At 42.7% G+C, this 20,082-nt stretch overlaps 1 protein-coding gene across 1 annotated transcript; it reads left to right on the forward strand.

Annotated features, from left to right (window-relative positions):
* The first annotated feature begins 430 nt into the window (after nt 1-430).
* On the forward strand, nt 431-14,771 carry FUNDC1 (FUN14 domain containing 1). The gene is made up of 5 exons (XM_053313077.1): nt 431-584; nt 2,682-2,838; nt 4,179-4,254; nt 12,000-12,128; nt 14,174-14,771. Exons 1-5 carry the CDS (start codon nt 554-556, stop codon nt 14,249-14,251), a joined length of 471 nt encoding a protein of 156 aa, XP_053169052.1. The 5' UTR covers nt 431-553; the 3' UTR covers nt 14,252-14,771.
* The last annotated feature ends 5,311 nt before the right edge of the window (nt 14,772-20,082 follow it).

Consider the following 20,082-nt stretch of genomic DNA (forward strand, 5'->3'; position numbering starts at 1 on the left):
GCGGGGTCCCTCCCAAGGGAGATGAAATGATGGAATGCACGCATATTCTTGGGCTGTCGTATATGCTGTAAATTTTGTATTGTGGATGGATAATGAATTTGTCCCGTTTAAGGATGTTTAGAAATAGCGGAACATATGTTATTTTCTACAATACTTTGTGAGGTCTTGCAAGAACTCGAAATAACTTCTCAACAATATACAGCACCATCTAGCCAAAAATCTCAGTAGAAGACTTCATTTATAATCAATCAATCAACCAATCAATCAATCAGAGCACCAAATCTAGACCTCTGGTGGAAATGTATTCGTCCACCAGACCGATGAGCTGAGACGACAATCCCCATAGCCCCGATTACGCTCTGATGACGTCAGCCCGTGACAGGCGGGTGTGAAGACGGAAGCCGCAAGAGGGTCTATAGAGCGCCTTGCCGTTTCTTCCTTTTGCGCATGCGCCCTTCCGGCAGACCTTAGAGTTCCGAATCTGTAGGGTACAGAGCGGCAGATGGGCGGAGCAGTGTAGCAGCCTCTCTGCCCCTCCCACCCAGTTGTTATCATGGCGTCTCGGAGATCTCGCTCCGCCTCAGGTCAGTGAGAGTCCCATTTCCTCCAGGGCTGACTGGTTTAGTTGCAGTGAGTGGTGCTCTTGCCTCCCAGAGCGGAGCTGGCCTGCGTGTCAGATAGAAATTAGAGCCTTAGATGGGGTGGAGAAACTGGCTAGTCGTTCTGACTTAGCCACACTCGCCCTCTTCCTGGGGCTCTCTTTAACTCCTGTCCGTAGATATGGGCTCGCCTGTTCATCCCCCCCCGCCCCGCGGCCCATTGGGGTTGCGACAGAGCCCTGGCTGGTTGCGCACGGCTCCGGGGTAGGCGGAGCAGCATCCTCAGCTCCATCTCCTGGCGCTTTGTGGCGGTGGGGAGAGTATTTTTCTCTTGGGCTTGCATGTTTTTCTGCCTGACCCTTTTGCATCTGTTTGCTCCCTTGTTGCTGTAATTTCACTGGTTGTTAAAGCTGAGCGTAAAGGATTTTTTTGGTTATTGTTAATACGTTCCAAACATTTCGGGCAGTTTTATCAAAGAAATGTCGAGTATAAAAAGGCGACTATGTATAAACAATAGGTTATAAGGCCCGTATCTAATTTCATGACACTTCTGTTTGAGGGGGATTTTAAGGTCTAACAGGAGGCCCCAAGTAGCATCCATCCACTTAATGTTTCACAGAGAATAAGTACATGAGAGTTAGGTTCTGCAGGCAGTATTCAGGAAGGGGAAAGCTAGAGCTTTAGAAAAACAAAAGGGGTGCGGGGTGGGGGACTGGCATTATATTAAAGAAAACTTCCATGGTAGTTTATTGCTTCTCAGCTTTGAATTGCATTTTAAGATTATCTCCTCATAGAATACAAAACATAGGCAATTATTCCAGAAATTGGAAGCTCCTTGACATCCCTTAGCAGAATTCTTTGATCTTCCTTTAATATTGTGGGATCTCAGCTTTCATTTTCTTGTAAATTACATTTTTGATACACTGCTGAAAGTACTGTATTGTGAAAATCTGACTGCAATTGATGCAGTATTTGCTCTGTCTTGGGTGTCACCTTAGTGACATTGTTCCTTAACTAATGGTAGGACACTGTTCCTTTTACTAATGTCCAGTGATTGTATGTTATTGAAATGCATATAACGCAGAGGAGAAAATGAATGATGCTCTTTTATGTATTTATGCATTTCCTTATCTTAGGAACATAGGAAGCTGCAATATACTGAGTCAGACCATTGGTCCATCTAGCTCAATATTGTCTACACAATATTGTAGCAGCTTCTCCAAGGTTACAGGCAGCAGCTTCTCCAAGGTTACAGGCAGGAAGTTCTCTCAGCCCTGTCTTAGAGAAGCCAGGGTGGGAACTTGGAACCTTCTGCTCTTCCCAGAGCATCTCTATCCCCTAAGGGAAATATCTTACAGTGCTCACACATCAAGTCTCCCATTCATATGCAACTAGGATGGACCCTGCTTAGCTAAGGGGACAAGTCATGCTTGCTACCACAAGACCAGCTCTCCTCATGGTCATCTTCTTAGATGGGTTTTGGTCCATGGATCCCAGAGAAAGTATTCTCACATTAGGGCCATATAGTCAAACAGTTTGGAGCCATACAAAGTTTAACTCAATGGAACGTAGGTGACTTTTTAACACTATTAGAAAAGTAACATGTTTTGTTTTTCTATCATTTCTCAAAAAGCACATTTAATAAAATGCATTCTCTTTGTTTCTTTATAGTTGCTCTTTTAGATGGCTTTCCTATACAGCTGAATTTAAAAAGTATGCTCTGCTAAATTAATTTTCATGAGGCAGTATCCAAGTAAATACTTAGGTGACCATCAAACTCAGTATTGTCTACACTGTCTGGCAGTGGCTCTCCAAGGTTTCAGGCAGGAGTCTCTTCCAGGAGTTATTTCCGCTGAACTCCTCAGATCTATATTGTAAGGGGCTGCCCAGGAAGGAAGGATCAGCAAAAATTGCCCCTTCCTCTCTTGAAATAGTAGAGTATATTCTGTTCACGCAATACTAGTTCTGCTTCTGCATGATGCATGCCTTTTAAAATTAGCATTGTTGGGTGCTAAGCTAAGGATTGCAGTTTACTTGATTTAAAATGCAGAGGGAGACTGACTTTCTATTTGTATTTTAAAGACCATGACAGTGATGATGATTCATATGAAGTACTGGATTTAACAGAATATGCAAGGCGTCATCATTGGTGGAACCGTGTGTTTGGCAGAAATTCTGGACCTATTGTAGAAAAGTATTCTGTAGCTACTCAGATTGTAATGGGTGGCGTAACAGGCTGGTGAGAAAAGCATATTTTAAATACTGTAATGTGTGTCTATTCTTTTTAGGTATAATGAATTCTCTTCTAACAATATCTTTAAAATGACATCCAACAACTGTACATTTCAGAGAAGAGCCAAAATTAGTGTAGAAAATGTTTGTAAAAGAGGAGAAAGGGTTTAGATTACAAAAGTTTACTATATCAGTTATCAAAACTGTAATTAAGATTTTTTTCCTTAATGTAAGTAAGGATCAAGAAGCACAAAGAATTATCTCATTCAAAGTAACCTCCAAAGGAGTCCCTCATTCAGTTTGAGCTGCCTCAAACAGAGTGAGACCATAAGTCCATCTAGCACAGGATTGTCTATGCTAATTAACTATGCTAACTTTCCCATTTCCACCTGGAGAATGAATTTGGAAGCTTCTGCATACAGGCATGTTCTTTGTCACTGAGCAACAACTCCTCCCCTATTTTACTTCTGTCACAGGCCTCTTGGAAACAAGCAGCCTGTGTGTTTTTATGAAGTGAAAGTGGGCTTGTAGCTTAAAGCAAGTTGTTCAGCTTATGGTCTACTAAATGTTTTCCTGAAAGTAGAACAGTATTCCTATTCACATGTTACGTTCAGCACTTGTATGACTGTACAGTCTACACAGGTACAAATCTGTACATAGGTACAGTTATTCACATGTTATGTAGAATGCAGGTACAGCAGTACACTCCCTATCTGTACTATGCATTTGAAGGTAGGGATGTGCATGGCCATCTTGGGCAGAACAGTTCCCTTAAAAAGCAGGTAAGGAGCATCTTACCTTCTCGTTCGCCACCCCACTACTCTTCTGGCGGGGTGCCCACACTCCAAAAGGACATATGCAGCTACAGCGCTGTTCCCTGCATCCATCCTCTGTGTGTGCTGGCGCTGGGTGGAATCTGCAGCGAACAGCACAGCAGCTGTGTACAGTCTTTTGGAGAGCGGGTGCCACTGCCGGAAAAGCAGTGAGGTGGCGGATGAGCAGATAAGGAGCTCCTTACAGCTTCTTACCTTTTTTTTTAAGGGAACTGCTTCCTGCCTCGTAGAGCCAGTTGGAATGCCAGCACTTGAGCCAGTGCGGTGCTTCCCAGAAGAGGTCCCGAATTAGCTTGTGCACATCCCTATTTGAAGGACCTGTACCCAGGTTCACGTTTGAAATGCACACAGATATAGTCATTTACCAAAAAACATGTATGAGTGTAAAGATATCTGTACACTCATGTAGCATAATGTCTCAATGATGCTTACTCCAGTAAAGAGTCTTTATATTGTAGTCATGATTTGTGTGTTTTATCTTCCCCCACTTTTTTTTTTTTTTTTTTACCATAAGGTGTGCAGGATTTTTATTTCAGAAGGTTGGGAAACTTGCAGCAACTGCAGTAGGTGGTGGCTTTCTTTTGCTACAAGTATGTATACTTTAATTTTAACTATTTATTCAGATAGCAGCATTTTCTATAGATGAATTCTATAGAATTCTCTTTTCTCTATAATTCTGTAGAATTAATCTTCTCAGCAAGGAGAAGTGGAGAGGAGCATATAGCAATTCTCAGCATTAACTTTGTAGCTGAAGACTTCTGTATACAATTTTAAAAATAAATAAATTTGCAGACGTGGTACAGTGACCCTTGAAAGGTTATTCACAGAGCTCCTCTTACTGGTGTTGCTTTGCTAAAGTCCATGTGAGGAGATTTATGAATTTGCCAGTAATTAGATGGTAAAGTTTTGGCTGAAGGAATCATGGAATGTGAGTAAGGTTTTGTACCTTTAAAAAAAATTAAATATTCAGTGATAATCCCCATGTGCTTATTTTTCTAAATGCAGCCTTTGGTAAAGAAAAAGAAAAGCAGTATGTAAACATTCATAATAGTAGTAGTTGCACATCTTGAATTGAATATCACAGAAAGATAACTTCTAGCATTAAGAGTTTAATGTTGTATTACAGGTAAAATTATTTTAGGGTATATGCAAACGTATAATGAAGGCATTAGGAACGCTAGCCAAATATGGATTCAGTAAACAAAAACTGATTGATGTAAAATGGCAAAAATAAGACTTGAATGTCTAAGTTTAATTGAAAGAAATTGGGGCTTAAAGCTTTAAAGGATAACTTTCACTTTAAAATAGTCCTTCCCTTCTCTCTGCTATCTCAATTTAAAATTAAGTGTAAATGTTTAAAAAGCTTGATTTATACAGTTGTTTGCCTAGACAGGGGGATACGTGGTTCAAAATGCTGAAAGAAATTTCCCATATTGGATCAACTTCTATTGTAAATTTATCATCTCTTAAATAACACAGAATACTTCTTCCCTGCAGCTGAAAGAGGATGCCTCGTGGGTTATACTTCCCTGCTGATCCAGAGTCAGGACCATGCAAATTAACAGAAAGCTTTAATAGGCCTGGGAAGAATAACCCCGCCCAGTTCTGATAGATGTGCATCTGCTCCAGGGACAGCTTTTTATCCTCTCTCCCCAAAAGCTTTCTTTATTCTCCAGTTTTTTCTTCCTTTAGTGATATTTGACTTAAGCATTAGTACCTTTTTTTCTAACTGCTTTTTCTATTGCAATTGTTTTTTAAAAAGCTGTTTCCTTTCTCTTCTACCTTATCTGCTGCTACTCCTTATGTTCCCTTGGAGCCAGCAGCAGTTCAAGATGCAGAGTTGTCCCAAATTAAGGAATGTCCTCCTCCCTATGTGGAGACAGAAAGATTCAAGTTTTCCTTCTTGGAGGCCCCCAGCAGTGTGCCAAGCACCACAAGACCCTCATTGTTACCTGCCACCCCAGCCACCTCAACCTCTGGGGATCCAGGGGCATGGCTGTCGAGCATCGCACCAAAAGGTTGCGAGTCCTGTCGAGCCCTGGGAGGTAGGACCCCCAACCCCCTCCCCAGCAGTACCGGGACCAAAGCAAATTGAGCATGTCGCTTGGAGAGCATTGTGGGAGTGGGAATCACCAATCAGACCACACCTCCAAGACCAGGCCCCTCCAGGCCTGCAAAGCCAATCACACTGTAATTGGGCCCGGCTGCAGCATCCTTACTATCATTGGGCCCAGCTGGAGGCCCAGATCATGCCCTTGGGCGCCAATAGAGCTGCAACAAATCTCCCAGCACCATGAGGGAGACAAGGGCCATGGCGGCACGCTGAAGGGAGGATGGGCGAGCCCAATCACCTGAATCAGGCTGAGGTGGCCACAACACCCAAGTACCAAAAAGTCAAGAAAATGCAGTCTAGCTGATGGTGTGCGGGTGGGGCCCCAATCACCCTCCTCAGGCAGTGAGACCTGGCAAGGAGGTTCTGTTAGGCCAGAACCTAGTGCCCCTTCACTGCCAGTTGATTTATTGAGGGAAGCCCCTCCCAACATTCCTTCAGATTTTTCCAGCGCAGTATCCCCAGCATGCCAAACTTGGTTCTAGGATATACTGGTTACATCACTTCCACAATCCAGACCATCTAAGGGGGCGAAACGTAAGCGGAAAAGGAGAGAGAGATCATCTTCCTCTTTTTCTGAAGGCCAGGTACCTAAGAAATCATGCAAGAAAAGTAAGGGCAAAGGCAAATCAGCAAGAAATAGGCATCATTCTACACATTCCTCAGATTTCAGGCTATGGGTTTCCCAATCCCCACGTCCCTCTCAGACCTCCTGGTAATGTGAGGATGCTCCCTAATATAGAGGAACCCTCCACCCTGCTGAGGACCCCACCGTTCCTGTGGAACAGAATCCTGATAATGACACTAGATGGTCTGATGACCAACTTAGTGACTATTTTTCTACATCTCAGAGAGTGTTTATCCCAGATTACTTTTCCTCTCCTGAAGAAGGCAATTTACCTCCTGGTAAATTGGATACCCCTCACGAGAAGCAACCCAATTCAAATGGGGCTCTCATGTTTCCGAAGGAAAATAATTTCCCTTTCCCTGAATTTTTCAGTGACACATTGAAACAAGAATGGGCATCACCTGCCACCTCCAGGAAGCCTAGTACAGTGCCCAATAGGTGGTGGTGGTAAGAATAATAATAATAATACATCAGGAGAGTTAGAAAAATCCTCAAGTCCAAACTCAATGTTGGGAACACCATACAATCCATAAACACTTGGGTGATACCTGTTATCAGATACACTGCAGGAATAATAGACTGGACCCAGGCAGAGCTAGAGACACTAGATCGTAAGACCAGGAAAATAATGACCATCAATCATGCTCTGCACCCCCGCAGTGATGTAGATAGGCTCTACCTCCCTCGCAGCTCAGGTGGAAGAGGAATGCTGCAAGTCCATCAAACAGAGGAGGAGAAAAGAGGCCTTGAAGAATATATCAAGGACAGTGAAGAAGATGCACTTCAAATGGTCAGTAAAGTGAAACTATTCAACACCAATGAAACAAAGCAGGCCTACAAGAAAGAACCAGTCAAGAACCGAGCAGAAAAATGGAAAAATAAACCACTGCATGGTCAATATTTGCACAATATAAGTGGAAAATCAGGCATCACCAAGACCTGGCAATGGCTTAAGAATGGCAACGAAGAAAGAAACAGAGGGTTTAATACTGGCTGTGCAAGAACAGGCACTAAGAACAAATGCAATAAGAGCAAAAGTCAAAAAATCCACCACAATCAGCAAGTGCTGCCTTTGTAAAGAAGCAGATGAAACCGTGGACCACCTAATCAGCTGTTGTAAAAAGATCACACAGACTGACTACAAACAAAGGCGTGACAAGGTAGCAGGGATGATACACTGGAACATCTGCAAAAAATACAAGCTACCTGTAGCCAAAAATTGGTGGGACCATAAAATTGAAAAAGTGGTAGAAAATGAAGATGTAAAAATATTATGGGACTTCCGACTACAAACAGACAAACATCTGCCACACAATACACCAGATATGACTGTAGTTGAGAAGAAAGAAAAACAAGTTAAAATAATCGACATAGCAATACCAGGGGATAGCAGAATAGAAGAAAAAGAAATAGAAAAAAATCACCAAATACAAAGATCTACAAATTGAAATTGAAAGGCTGTGGCAGAAAAAGACCAAAATAATCCCAGTGGTAATTGGCGCCCTGGGTGCAGTTCCAAAAGACCTTGAAGAGCACCTCAACACCATAGGGGCCACAGATATCACCATCAGCCAATTACAAAAAGCAGCTTTACTGGGAACAGCCTATATTCTGTGACGATATCTATAACAATTGACAATAAAATTCAGCCATCCTAGGTCCTTGGGAAGGACTCGATGTCTGGATAAAACAAACCAGTCAATAACACCTGTCTGACTGTGTAAACAAGAAATAATAATAATAATTTGATTTCTATACCGCCCTTCCAGAAATGTCTCAGGCTGGTTTACACAGAGAAATAATACATAAATAAGATGGATCCCTGTCCCCAAAGGGCTCACAATCTAAAGAAAAACACAAGATAGACATCAGCAACAGTCACTGGAGGTACTGTGATGGGGGTGGATAGGGCCAGTTGCTCTCCCCCTGCTAAATAAAGAGAATCACCATGTTAAAAGGTGCCTCCTTGCCAAGTTTTACAGTTTCCCTGATGAAAACCTGGAGTTCCTCAAGGTGCCTATCACTGATGCTCCAGTAGTGGCCCTCCTTCGGGCTCAGTGCACCTAAAAGATGGAGAGACACATCCCTCGGGGACCCTTCTGATTAAAAAATAAAAATAAATTGAGGCCTTTCTTAGAAGAGCACACAAAGCCTTTTCACTGGCCAACCACTCATCTATGGCAGCATCTATCATTTCCAGGGCTTGACTATTATGGGTGAATGTTTTAATTCAAAACCCACCTGAGGACCCCATATGCTTAAAAAAAAGTGTTCTTAAGGATTCAAAAGGCACAGGCTTTCACAGCTGACAACACTATGGATTCTGTCTGCTTTTCAGCCAGGACCGCCAATTCCACTGTGGTGGCCAGACAAACTCTATGACTGACATTGGCAGGTAGACACCACTTCTTGTTTCAATCTGGCACCTGTCCTTTATGTAGGTGCCAAGCTGTTTGGTGATAAGGCATTAAAGGACTTGCTCATTGAAACCAAGGATAAGAGAAAAGCCTTTCCTGCAACACATAGAGACTCCCATAGGCTGAATAAACAGCCTTTTCAATTCCTTTGTCCCTTCAGGGCCCCATTCAGAAAAAGGGAAAAGGACAACAGGACACAACGGCCCTAGTGGAACACATTTAGATACAACAAAAAGCCCACCAGACGACGTCAGCTCTTCACGGGCCAGACTAAAACAGCTAGACAGCAATCGGAACTCACTGACACATTTGGGTGGGGTGGTGTTGCTTAGCACATCCATACTTTGGAACTCTCCACTAGCGACAGATGGGTACATCAGACCATTCTTCACTATTACAGAATAGGATATACCACTCTACCGCCAAACAGGTTTTAGCCAGTATGTGTTCACGCTCTCATACTAAGCACTCAGGCCTTCTAGGAGCCGTTCACCATCTAGAAAACATAGGTGCAGTAGAGTCTGTTCTCTTCATCAGTAGAGCAAAGGGGTTCACTCCATTCTGTTCACCGTGTAAAAAAAGGATGGCTCCCTCAGAGCAGTCTTGGATCTCAAGTACTTTGACAAATTTATCAAACACAAACAATTCAAGATGGAGACTCTGAGGTCTATTGCAGAATCCCTCCACCACTTAGATCACCTCCATAGACCTGACAGAGGCTTATTTGCACATTCCAGTTAATCTAGACAGTCAGCCATTTCTCCGTTTCAAATATGCAGGCAGGCATAACCGAGCCTTTCCTTTTGGTCTATCCTCGGCATCCAGGGTTTTCACTAAGCTCATGGCTCTGCTCATAGCACATCTCAGGCTTCAGGACATCAGGATCTTTACCTATCCAGACGATATGCTACTCAGAGCACCAGATCTAGCCTCAGCCCCTAGCAGAACTAAGGCTTTCACTTCGGGCCTTGTCCAATCATGGGTTCCTAGTCAATCAGTCAAAGAGCCAACTCTCTCCCTCTCAGAGGTTACATCATATGGGGGTAATAATAGATGCTATCCAGGACAGATTAATCCTACCTCGGGAATGCATTGAAAAGAGCCTGGCCACAATTGCATTGATCCCTCCAGTCAACTGGGTACCAATTCTAACTCTAGCTCACCTATTGGGGCCAATGGTGGTATCCCTGGATGCAGTATACTGGGCTAGGTTCAGTTTACGATCACTCCAGTGGTTTTTACTCCCTCATCAGAATATTAAAGTCCCAAATGAGAGTCTTATTACCCCATGATATCCATCAGTCCCTAAATTGGTGGATGGCTCTGAACCATCTTTCCCCAGGGAAACAATTTCTAGAACCACCTAGGATTATCATAACGACTGATGCCAGCCTCCAGGAATGGGGGCCCCATTGTCTCTACCATTCAGCCCAGGGACAGTGGTCCCCACAGGAATGAGACCACAGTATCAGTTGGTTGGAGCTAAGGGCCAACCATCTGGATTGATAGCCTTTCAACATCTGTTGAGAGGCAAACATGTCCTGGTGCACATGGTCAACATCATTGTGCAAGCCCACATCAGTCACCAAGGCAGGACCAGGTTGCTCTCTCTACACCAGGCCTGCTCAACTTGCCCCACCCCTCCCAACACGCTGAAAAGACAAGCAGCGGCACTCTTGGGGCTTTGGCCTCTAACACCTGACCTCAGTGCCTTATACAATCTCATATCAAACATTTGCTCAGGGGAGCTACACACATTTCTCGGCCTACTCTGCCTCCCAGCTCCAGACACTCTTGGATGAAACTGATTATCTTGATCTATTTCAAACTGGCTTTCGGGCTGGCTATGAGGTGGAGACTGCCTTGGTCAGTCTGATGGATGATCTCCAACTGGGAATTGACAGAGGAAGTGTGACTCTGTTGATCTTTCTGGACCTCTCGGTGGCTTTCGATACTATTGACCATAGTATCCTTCTGGAGCGTCTGAGGGGGTTGGGAGTTGGAGGCACTGCTTTGCAGTGGTTCCGCTCCTACCTCTTGGGCAGGTTCCAGATGGTGTCCATTTGAGCCCATCTGCTTGATCTCGCTCCGTGTTCTGTCTTATAAACTGGCCTTCCTAGTAGCTGTTACCTCGGCCAGAAGGGGGTTTAGCTTCAGGCTCCATCAGTAAATAAGCATTTCTGCATAATTTCCCCGACTCGGTCAGACTGATCCCTGGTCCATTATTTGTCCCCAAGGTGACATCTGTATTTCCCAGATCACATGATATTATCTTACACTCTTTTTGCCCCAAACCTTCACATCTATCAGAGCAGGCATGGGACAAGCTTGATGTCTGGCGATATTAACAATTTGCATCTGTCTTGCTGAGCCATGCTAGACTTGTTTGTGTCATATCTCCCTACTTCCATGGGCCAAAAGGTCTCAAAATCCACTATACTCAGGTGGATCAAGGCCTGCATTTGTGCAGTTTACTTTAAAGCTGCCAACGCCCTTACATCTTTCGGCTCATTTGACTAGTGCAGCAGCAGCAATGGCAGTCTTTTCTACTAACGTTCCTCTGTCAGAACTCTAAAGTGGCAACATGATCATCCCTATCTACCTAAAAAGTGCTACAAGATGGACACACAGCGTTCCTCTGAAGCTGCATTCAGGAGAAGAGTGCTACAGCATGTACTCCCTCAATAGTAGTCCCAGACACTTGCCACCCGGGCTCATCAGCTGTGGCATGCCCCGTGAGATGTCCTCTTTCAGTAGCAGGGAAAGGAACATTGGTTACCATGAAGGCTTCTTGCTGCTGGATATGAGGACATCTCGACCCACCTGCCTGGGCTGTCTGGGTCTATTGCGAGGATTTCCGTATTTCTCTATGCTGTTTTTTAAAGTTATTCTCCTTGTTAGTGTTCTCTGTTATCTCTACTTGGATGTTCAGAACTGGACGGGGTTATCCTTCCGAGGCCTATTAATGTTTTCTAAGTTAACTTGCTTAGTCCTGCCTCTGGAGGCAGTGGGGAAGTATAACCCACAAGATGTCCTCATATCCAGCAGCAGGAAGAAGCCTTCACAGTAAGTAACCAATGCTCATACCTGATGATAGCCTCCCAACTAGACTGGTGTTGTTAAGTGCTATAGACATGTATTTTGTGTTCTAACTTCTAAGATCTGTCTTCTTTTTTCCAGATTGCTAGTCATAGTGGCTATGTACAGGTTGACTGGAAGAGGGTGGAAAAAGATGTAAATAAAGCAAAAAAGCAACTCAAAAAACGAGCAAATAAGGCAGCTCCTGAAATCAGTACACTGATTGAAGAGGTACCACATGTATTATTTATTTTGAATATTGAATTTATGATGTTCTTGATGTAACGCTTATCAAGAATCCATCATCCTAGCTCTGTTCTTGCAACATATTCATGGAGAGTTAATGTGCTTAGAGGGGCAGCCTGTGCATGTTAACCAGAATGTCTGCACACTGTGTGTCTGTGTACAACTGTACACATGTAGGGCTCTCTCCCTGCAATTGGGAATTCTGTTTTTCCAGGATTCTAGATCACATGAGGAGAGCCATGTCATGGGACAGTCTGCATGTTGCCATGCAGGCATTGAACTGATCGTGTGTAGATTAGGGGTGAGGCCTACCATATGATCCTTATCATATGTTAGTCCATATTATAAGGATCATGCATTCACTCGCCCTGGATAGGGGATAAGAACAGAGATCCTAACATGTCAGGCAAGGTAGTGAGTAAGGTGGCGCTCATACCCAGGATACTGGACGTGGTGACAAAAATGCCCTTTTCCAGATGGCATTAGCTTTACTTTCACCTCCAAGAAGGAAGGAAGAGTAGTAGTCTCCGCCCACCCTCTTAATTCAGTCTGCTGCCTGCTTTGGATATTTCACAGCATCCAACTGCCTCCCCACAAATCCTTCTCTGACCTTGAATTACCCCGAATTTTACCCACATCCTGTTGAATATCTGCATGTTGCACATGCACAAACAACTGTATGGGCACAGGGTTCTCTCCATACAGTCTAGAATAATGGGAAAACAAAGGTCCCCATTTTCTGGGAGAGAGTCCTGCATATGTGCAGCTGTACACACATATCCACTCTACTGTTCATGCCTACTCTCTGTCATTGCTCCTGATGAGTCAAGTGACTGTCTTTAGTAAATAGTTTATATATCATTATGTGATTCTCAGATTAGAACTAACTTCTTATTTGAGACAGTGTTGTTCTGCGACACTTTAAAAACTAACAAGTTTATTGTCACATAAATTTTTGTAGGCCAAAGCTTACTTAATCTATGAAATATGAGCTATGGCCCATGAAAGCTTATACCTTGATATGTTTGTTAGTTTGTTGCAGCAAAATGTTTTGTGGTATCTTTTGTGGTATCTTAAAAGACTAATAGCTATCTGTGGATACTTTAGCCTACTTTCCAGTAGGCTTATGAGATTACCTGGCATTTTTTGTGTCTCTGTGTGTGTGTCCCCCGCCCATTAACTTTTAGATGCCTGGACCAATATGAACCAAATTGGGTACAGTTGTAGGGACACTTCAGTGGCTTAGTTTGTGATGATGTCATCTATCCCAGTTCAAGATGGTGGATGCATTAACTTTTGAGGCACAAGTGGGCTAACTTGTGAACTGCCTAACTGATTTGAACCAAATTTGCTATAGCTGTAGGGGCACATGGGTAAACCTCAATGGCATAATTTGTGATGATGTCATCTGCCCCAATCCAAGATGGCGGGTGCATGCATGTTTGAGGTGCAAGTGGGCTAACTTGTCGACTCTCTAACCCATTTGAACCAAATTAGATAGAGTGACACACAGGGATACCTCAGTGTTGTAGTTTGTAATAATGTCATCCACCCTGATCCGAGATGGCGGACACACAAACATTTGAGGTCTCACTTGCGGACCTTGAATTGAACCTAATTTTGTCCAATTGTAGAGATAGTGAAAGGAAAGTAGGCAGATTAGTTCTTACAATGTGTTATGTTAAAACATTTTGGAACATTTGAAATGTCACAGTTGATACTGTGTATCAGTTGATACAGTTCACCAGATATTCTCTGTATAAGCCATACTGAAATGCATAAGTTATAGTTCAGGATTAAGGTAAACTTGCTTTAAAAAAAAGGCAGGGGAGTAGTACCATCTTTCTACAACTGATATAGTGTATTATATAATATAGTTCTAATTGAAGCTATATTACTGATATATAATCACTAATTGATTAGCAATTATCTGACTGTAAAAAGTATTTTATTGTTTTAACAAAATTTCTAACTTATCAGCAGACTTTTTGCATTTATGGAATTTATAGTAAACTTTCTTTCCTTTTCAGTCAACAGATTTTATTAAACAGAACATAGTGGTATCTGGTGGATTTGTTGGAGGCTTCTTGTTGGGCCTTGCATCTTAAGGATGTGACTCTTCCTGCTGACTTAACCATTATGAAGAACAGTAGCGATGTGCGGTCCTTGAACAAGACAGTCGGATTCGCTCACTAATCACTCCTGAGCAAGATAGAGGCATTTGTCAGACAAATAGGAATATCTTATATTTTAGATTCTTGCCTCCTTAAGCTTGCTCAAGCAGGTTTGCCGAAATTTCTGCAGTATGTTCAGTAGTGTTCTTGGACAAAAACAAAAAACTGGCTAACTTTTGTGATGATCTTTATTATATCTCCATTCGGAATTCAGCATATTTAATATGTTACTTTTTGGGCTTTATACTTCTTTCCAATGTAAGTTTTTTATTATTATTTATTTCATGCTGTGGTAAATAATGCCTATAACTAAATGTGTAGGATATTGTGCTTCAAGCGCAGGACTAGCCATCTTCTATAGAAATCATTGCAATAAAAGAAATCTATATATCTGTCATACTTTTTTGCAAGGATAAAATAAGCAATTGAACATCTATTAAAGAGTGAAGATCAATCCTTGACTAATCTTTGCTTTTCTGCACTTTGATACTGTAAATTAAGAACATAAGAACAGCCCTGCTGGATCAGGCCCAAGGCCCATCTAGTCCAGCATCCTGTTTCACACAGTAGCCCAGCAGATGCCACTGGAAGCCACAGGCAGGAGTTGAGGGCATGCCCTCTCTTCTGCCATTACTCCCCTGCAACTGGCACTCAGAGGCATCCTGCCTTTGAGGCTGGAGGTGGCATATACCCCTCTGACGAGTAGCCATTGATAGACCTCTCCTCCATGAAGTTATCCAAACCCATCTTAAAGCCATCCAGGTTGTTGGCTGTCACCACATCCTGTGGCAGAGAATTCCAGAAGTGGATTATGTGTTGTGTGAAAAAATACTTCACACAATGGGATGGGATGACTCCTGGTTCTAGTGTTATGTGAGAGGGAGAATAATTTCTCTCTATCCACTTTCTCCACACCATGTGTGATTTTATAGACCTCTATCATGTCTCCCCGCAGCCGTCTTTTTTCTAAACTAAATAGCCCCAGGTGTTGTAGCCGTGCCTCATAAGAAAGGTGCTCTAGGCCCCTGATCATCTTGGTTGCCCTCTTTTCTGCACCTTTTCCAGCTCTACAATGTCCTTTTTTAGATGTGATTACCAGAATTGTACACAGTACTCAAGGTGTGGCCGCACCATGGTTTTGTAAAAGGGCATTAGAATATTAGCAGTTATATTATCAATCCCCTTCCTAATGATCCGTAGCATGGAATTGGCCTTTTTCACAGCTGCCGCACATTGAGTCGACACTTTCAACGAGCTGTACACCACGACCCCAAGATCCCTCTCCTGGTCAGTCACAGACAGCTCAGATCCCATCAACGTATACTTAAAGTTGGGGTTTTTTGTCCCAGTGTGCATCACTTTACACTTGCCAACATGGAAACTCATTTGCCATTTTGTCGCCCACTCCCCCAGTTTGGAGAGATCCTTCTGGAGCTCCTTACAATTTTTTTCGGATTTCACTACCCGAAAGAGTTTGGTATCATCTGCAAATTTGGCCACCTTGCTGCTTACCTCTGCTTCTAGATCATTTATGAATAAATTAAAAAGCACCAGTCCCAGTACAGATCCCTGGGGGACCCCACTTCTTACTTCCCTCCATTGTGAAAATTCTCTTTTTATCCCTACCCTCTGTTTCGTGTCCTTCAACCAGTTCACAATCCACACATGTACTTTCCCCCTTATCCCTAAGTTTTCTCAGGTGATGAGGAACTTTGTCGAATGCTTTTTGGAAGTCCAGGTATGCTATGTCAACTGGGTCACCTTGATCCACACACTTGTTGGCACTCACAAAGAACTCCAAAAGGTTTGTGAGGCAAGATTTACTTTTGCAAAAGCCATGCTGGTTCTCTCCCAGCAGGGCCTGTTCTTCTATGTGCTTTACAATTTTATCCTTGAGGATGCTTTCCATCAATTTGCCTGGAGCGGACGTTAAGCTAACCGGCCTGTAATTTCCTGGATTGCCCCTGGATCCCTTTTTGAAAATCCGTGTTACATTTGCTACTTTCCAGTCCTCTGGTACAGAGCCTGATTGCAAGGATAAGTTATATATTTTATCAAGGAGGTTGGCAATTTCACATTTGAGTTCTTTGAGGACTCTTGAATGGATGCCATCCGGCTCTGGTGATTTGCTAGTTTTCAGTTTTTCCAGACAATTTAGAACATCATCTCTTGTCACTACTATCTGACTCAGTTCTTTAGCCTCCATCCCCGAAAAGCCTGTTTCAGGAACAGGTATATGCTCAGTATCCTCTGTTGCGAAGACAGATGCAAAGAACTCCTTTATCTTCTCTGCAATCTCCATATCCTCCTCAATAATCCCTTTCACTTTCTCATTAACCAACGGTCCAACTGCCTCCCTGGCAGGTTTTCTGCTTTTGATGTATTTAAAGAATTTTTTGTTATTCCCCTTGATGCTTTTAGCTCAATGTTCCTCAAACTCTTTTTACCTCCCTTATTGTCACCTTGCATTTCTTTTGTCAGAGTTTGTGTTCCTTTCTGTTCTCATTTGAACAGGCCTTCCAATTTCTGAAGGAAGTCTTCTTCCCCTTCATAGCTTCCTTGACTTTACTGTTATCCATGCTGGCATCCTCCTGGACTTAGTGGTACCTTTCCTCCTTTTGGGTATACAGTCTTAACTGGGCTTCTGGTATTGTGGTTCTGAGTAAACTCCATGCATTCTGGAGCGAAGTGACTCTCCTGATTTTCCCTTTCAGCTTTCTTTTCACCATACTCCCCACTTTGGAGAAGTTGCCTCTTCTGAAATTCAAAGTGTCTGTGTTAGACTTCTTTGGTGATTCTCTCCCCACGTATGCTGAATTTGATCACACTATGGTCACTGTTCCCTAAAAGGTCAATGACACTGACATCACGCACCTGGAATTCCTTGTGATTCCATCATTAATTATGCAGCCAAAATATAGGCAATAAACAGAAGAAAATATGCAAACAAGGCAGGTATGTATTACAGGTACCCACCCTCGGCTCAAAGGATCATCTATAAGCAAGTCACATGAATGACTCATTCCAAAGAAGCATTTTTGTACATATCAGCATATAGAAGTACTCGATGAGTCATCTTGGGAATGCAAAAGAGTGTCTGATCTGGCCCAACATTCAGTATTCTCTTGATACTTTTATATATAATTGTGTCCTGCTAGAACGTAATTTGGGAAAGGGGATTAGTGTTAATTCAGTTAGTGGGTCTAGTGTGTAGTGGCCGAACTGTGATACAAATCTTATGGTGGAGATTCATGAATTCACTTGGTGGCCTTAGACAAACTGCCATCTCTCAACCTCAGCTTCCCCATTTGCAATATGAGGATAATACTGACCCCCCCCCCACACACACATACAGAGTTGTAGGGACTCCTGAGATATTATATGTTAAGTGCTTTGAACACTAAAGTATTATAATGTTTTTATGATTTTGATTCCTCAGCTTTGTTATAATTCTAATAGGAACATTTTGTTAATAGAAGCTGTTAACTGCAATGTTTAGATACAATAGTTTCTGATAATAGTTACTACATTCTAGAATGCACTAAAGAGAAACAAATATCGGTGATGGCTTTGAATGCATGAGATCAAGAGAACAAAATAATAGCTCTAGAGCACTTGGCAAGTAATAAACTTAATGGGAAATAACCTGAGCAGCTTTAAAACACAAACTGGTCTCTAATGCAGAGATGCAGCAGATTACAATATGCATCTTGCAAGATCTCCAAGTGCAGCAAGACTTTCCTAAACAATATCTCCCTGCTGTGCTGCAATGATAGGTGCTTGATAGGTGCTTCAGAAGGGTAGCTTGGGCAGGATATTGGAAGCTGATTCTGACATACAGTGAGGGAACTGCTGCTCAAAATAGAATCCATGCATGCATATAATGTGTTTGCAGGCTATGGGCAAAAATCGTATGAATAGACATGTGAAGAAGGACGTGGCTAGAACAGTGTGGTTTGTATAGTAAGAAATTTGGCTTCATTCATGCATTTCATAGCTTGAACAGAGAAAGCTGGGAGTACTGAATCCTATGCTTCCACCTCAAATCTGTGTGTGTGCACATACGTGTTTGTTCTCTCTCTCTCTCTCTCTCTCTCTCTCACACACACACACACACACACACACACACACACACACACACACACACATTGTTCAATTGGTGAAGTAGTATTGAGGTGCTGCTGTCTCCTTTCAGAAAATAACTCTATGGAGACTTGAACCAAAATTTCTAACATACTAGAACCAAAGTTTAGGAAACACATGGCTGGCATTCAGAGCAACCTACCAGTGAAGACATGCCTGCACAATGAAGAGTCTTCTTAGCTGTGCAGAGTGGTGGTGGGGGCAATTTTTCACAGTTTGTGCTGCCTCTGGAAGTGCCCTGTGTCACCTAAAAGTAGGTCCCTGAAGATAGTTCAGACCCAAGGGACATATTTACAGGTGGCATCTATATCGGGCAGCAGCTGAAAGGCATAATCTCATACTGTGTGGGAGATGGCAGTGGTAAACCTCTCCTGTATTCTACCAAAGAAAACCGCATGGCTCTGGTTACCAGGAGTCTACACCGACTAACCTCACAACTTTATAGGGTACTTCCAGTTACTTCCATTAACTAAGATTAAGTAGTGGCTCTGGTGTTACGTGAAAAGCACTTCAACAAAAAAGGAAAATTAAAAAACAGGACACTTGAGGGCATTCCATTTTTCAGGGTAGGGCATGCAAACCAAGAGTTTATGCCAGGTGACCTATGTAAGCAAACCAAGCCAGGTGCCATTTTGTCTGTTTCCCAATTCGCAGAGACATGTTCCCCATTCTTCATTCTAGTGCTGCTCTTATCATACATAGTGCTGATTAAGACTTAAGGAAAGTCAGCACTTTGTGATGCCTTTGTTCAAAGGGTTTGTCCTGTAGGCAGTGTTCTGATGGAGTTCAGTCCTACCTTTCTGTACCCTCCTCATCCTTTGTTTATCCTAATACTTTCAAAAGTCTTTGTTATCCTGCATGGATGTTGAATCATTATCTCAAAATACACAGAAGCCAGAGTTTATTGTATCCCCCCACTAAACTTTCATTTTCATCTTTTTCTCTGTCCGCAACGTCTTTTTTCAGTCATTTCAGTAAATTAAGAAATTGGGCATTGTTTGATCTCTCTCTCTCTCTCTCTCTCTCTCTCTCTCTCTCTCTCTCCCCTAATATTAGTGTTCTAAAGTCTGTCAGTTGTCCTGCTAATGACTTGCATCCTAACATGGTGTGGAAGTTTGCACTTCCCCACAACAATCCCCCAAGCTCCCATAAAAGGTACTCCTGGGGGTTGGGAAAATCCTGGACATTTGGAGGGGCAGGGAGAGTTGGAAGAAGAAGGGAGAATTCCTCAAAACCAAGTGAAAACACCTGTGAGCAGAGCTCTTAGGAACTTGCTGAGGGGAGGAGGGGGCGAGGAAGTTCACTTGCACAAATTTATTTCCATAAGCAATTGTTAGGATATAACCTATTATTTCTGTAATTAATCTTTTCTTACCTTTTTGATTCTACAAAACACTTATCCGTACTCTATTGATTAATGTAATGTTTTGCTTACTAGTCTTCCTGATTTCTATTCTCTGCTCACTTCCCACTCGCCCCTATCTGCCCATCTTAATCATGCTGAACCTCTGTGCTTCTTTTCATTGGCTCTCATCATTGCCATCTATCTAGGGGTGTGCAATTCGGCTTTTGGGTGATTCGGTTCGGGACCCGAACCGAATCACCCCTGTTCTTTTTTGTGC

This window comes from Hemicordylus capensis, chromosome 3 (genome assembly GCF_027244095.1).
Source record: "Hemicordylus capensis ecotype Gifberg chromosome 3, rHemCap1.1.pri, whole genome shotgun sequence".
Classification (NCBI taxonomy): Eukaryota; Metazoa; Chordata; class Lepidosauria; order Squamata; family Cordylidae; genus Hemicordylus; species Hemicordylus capensis.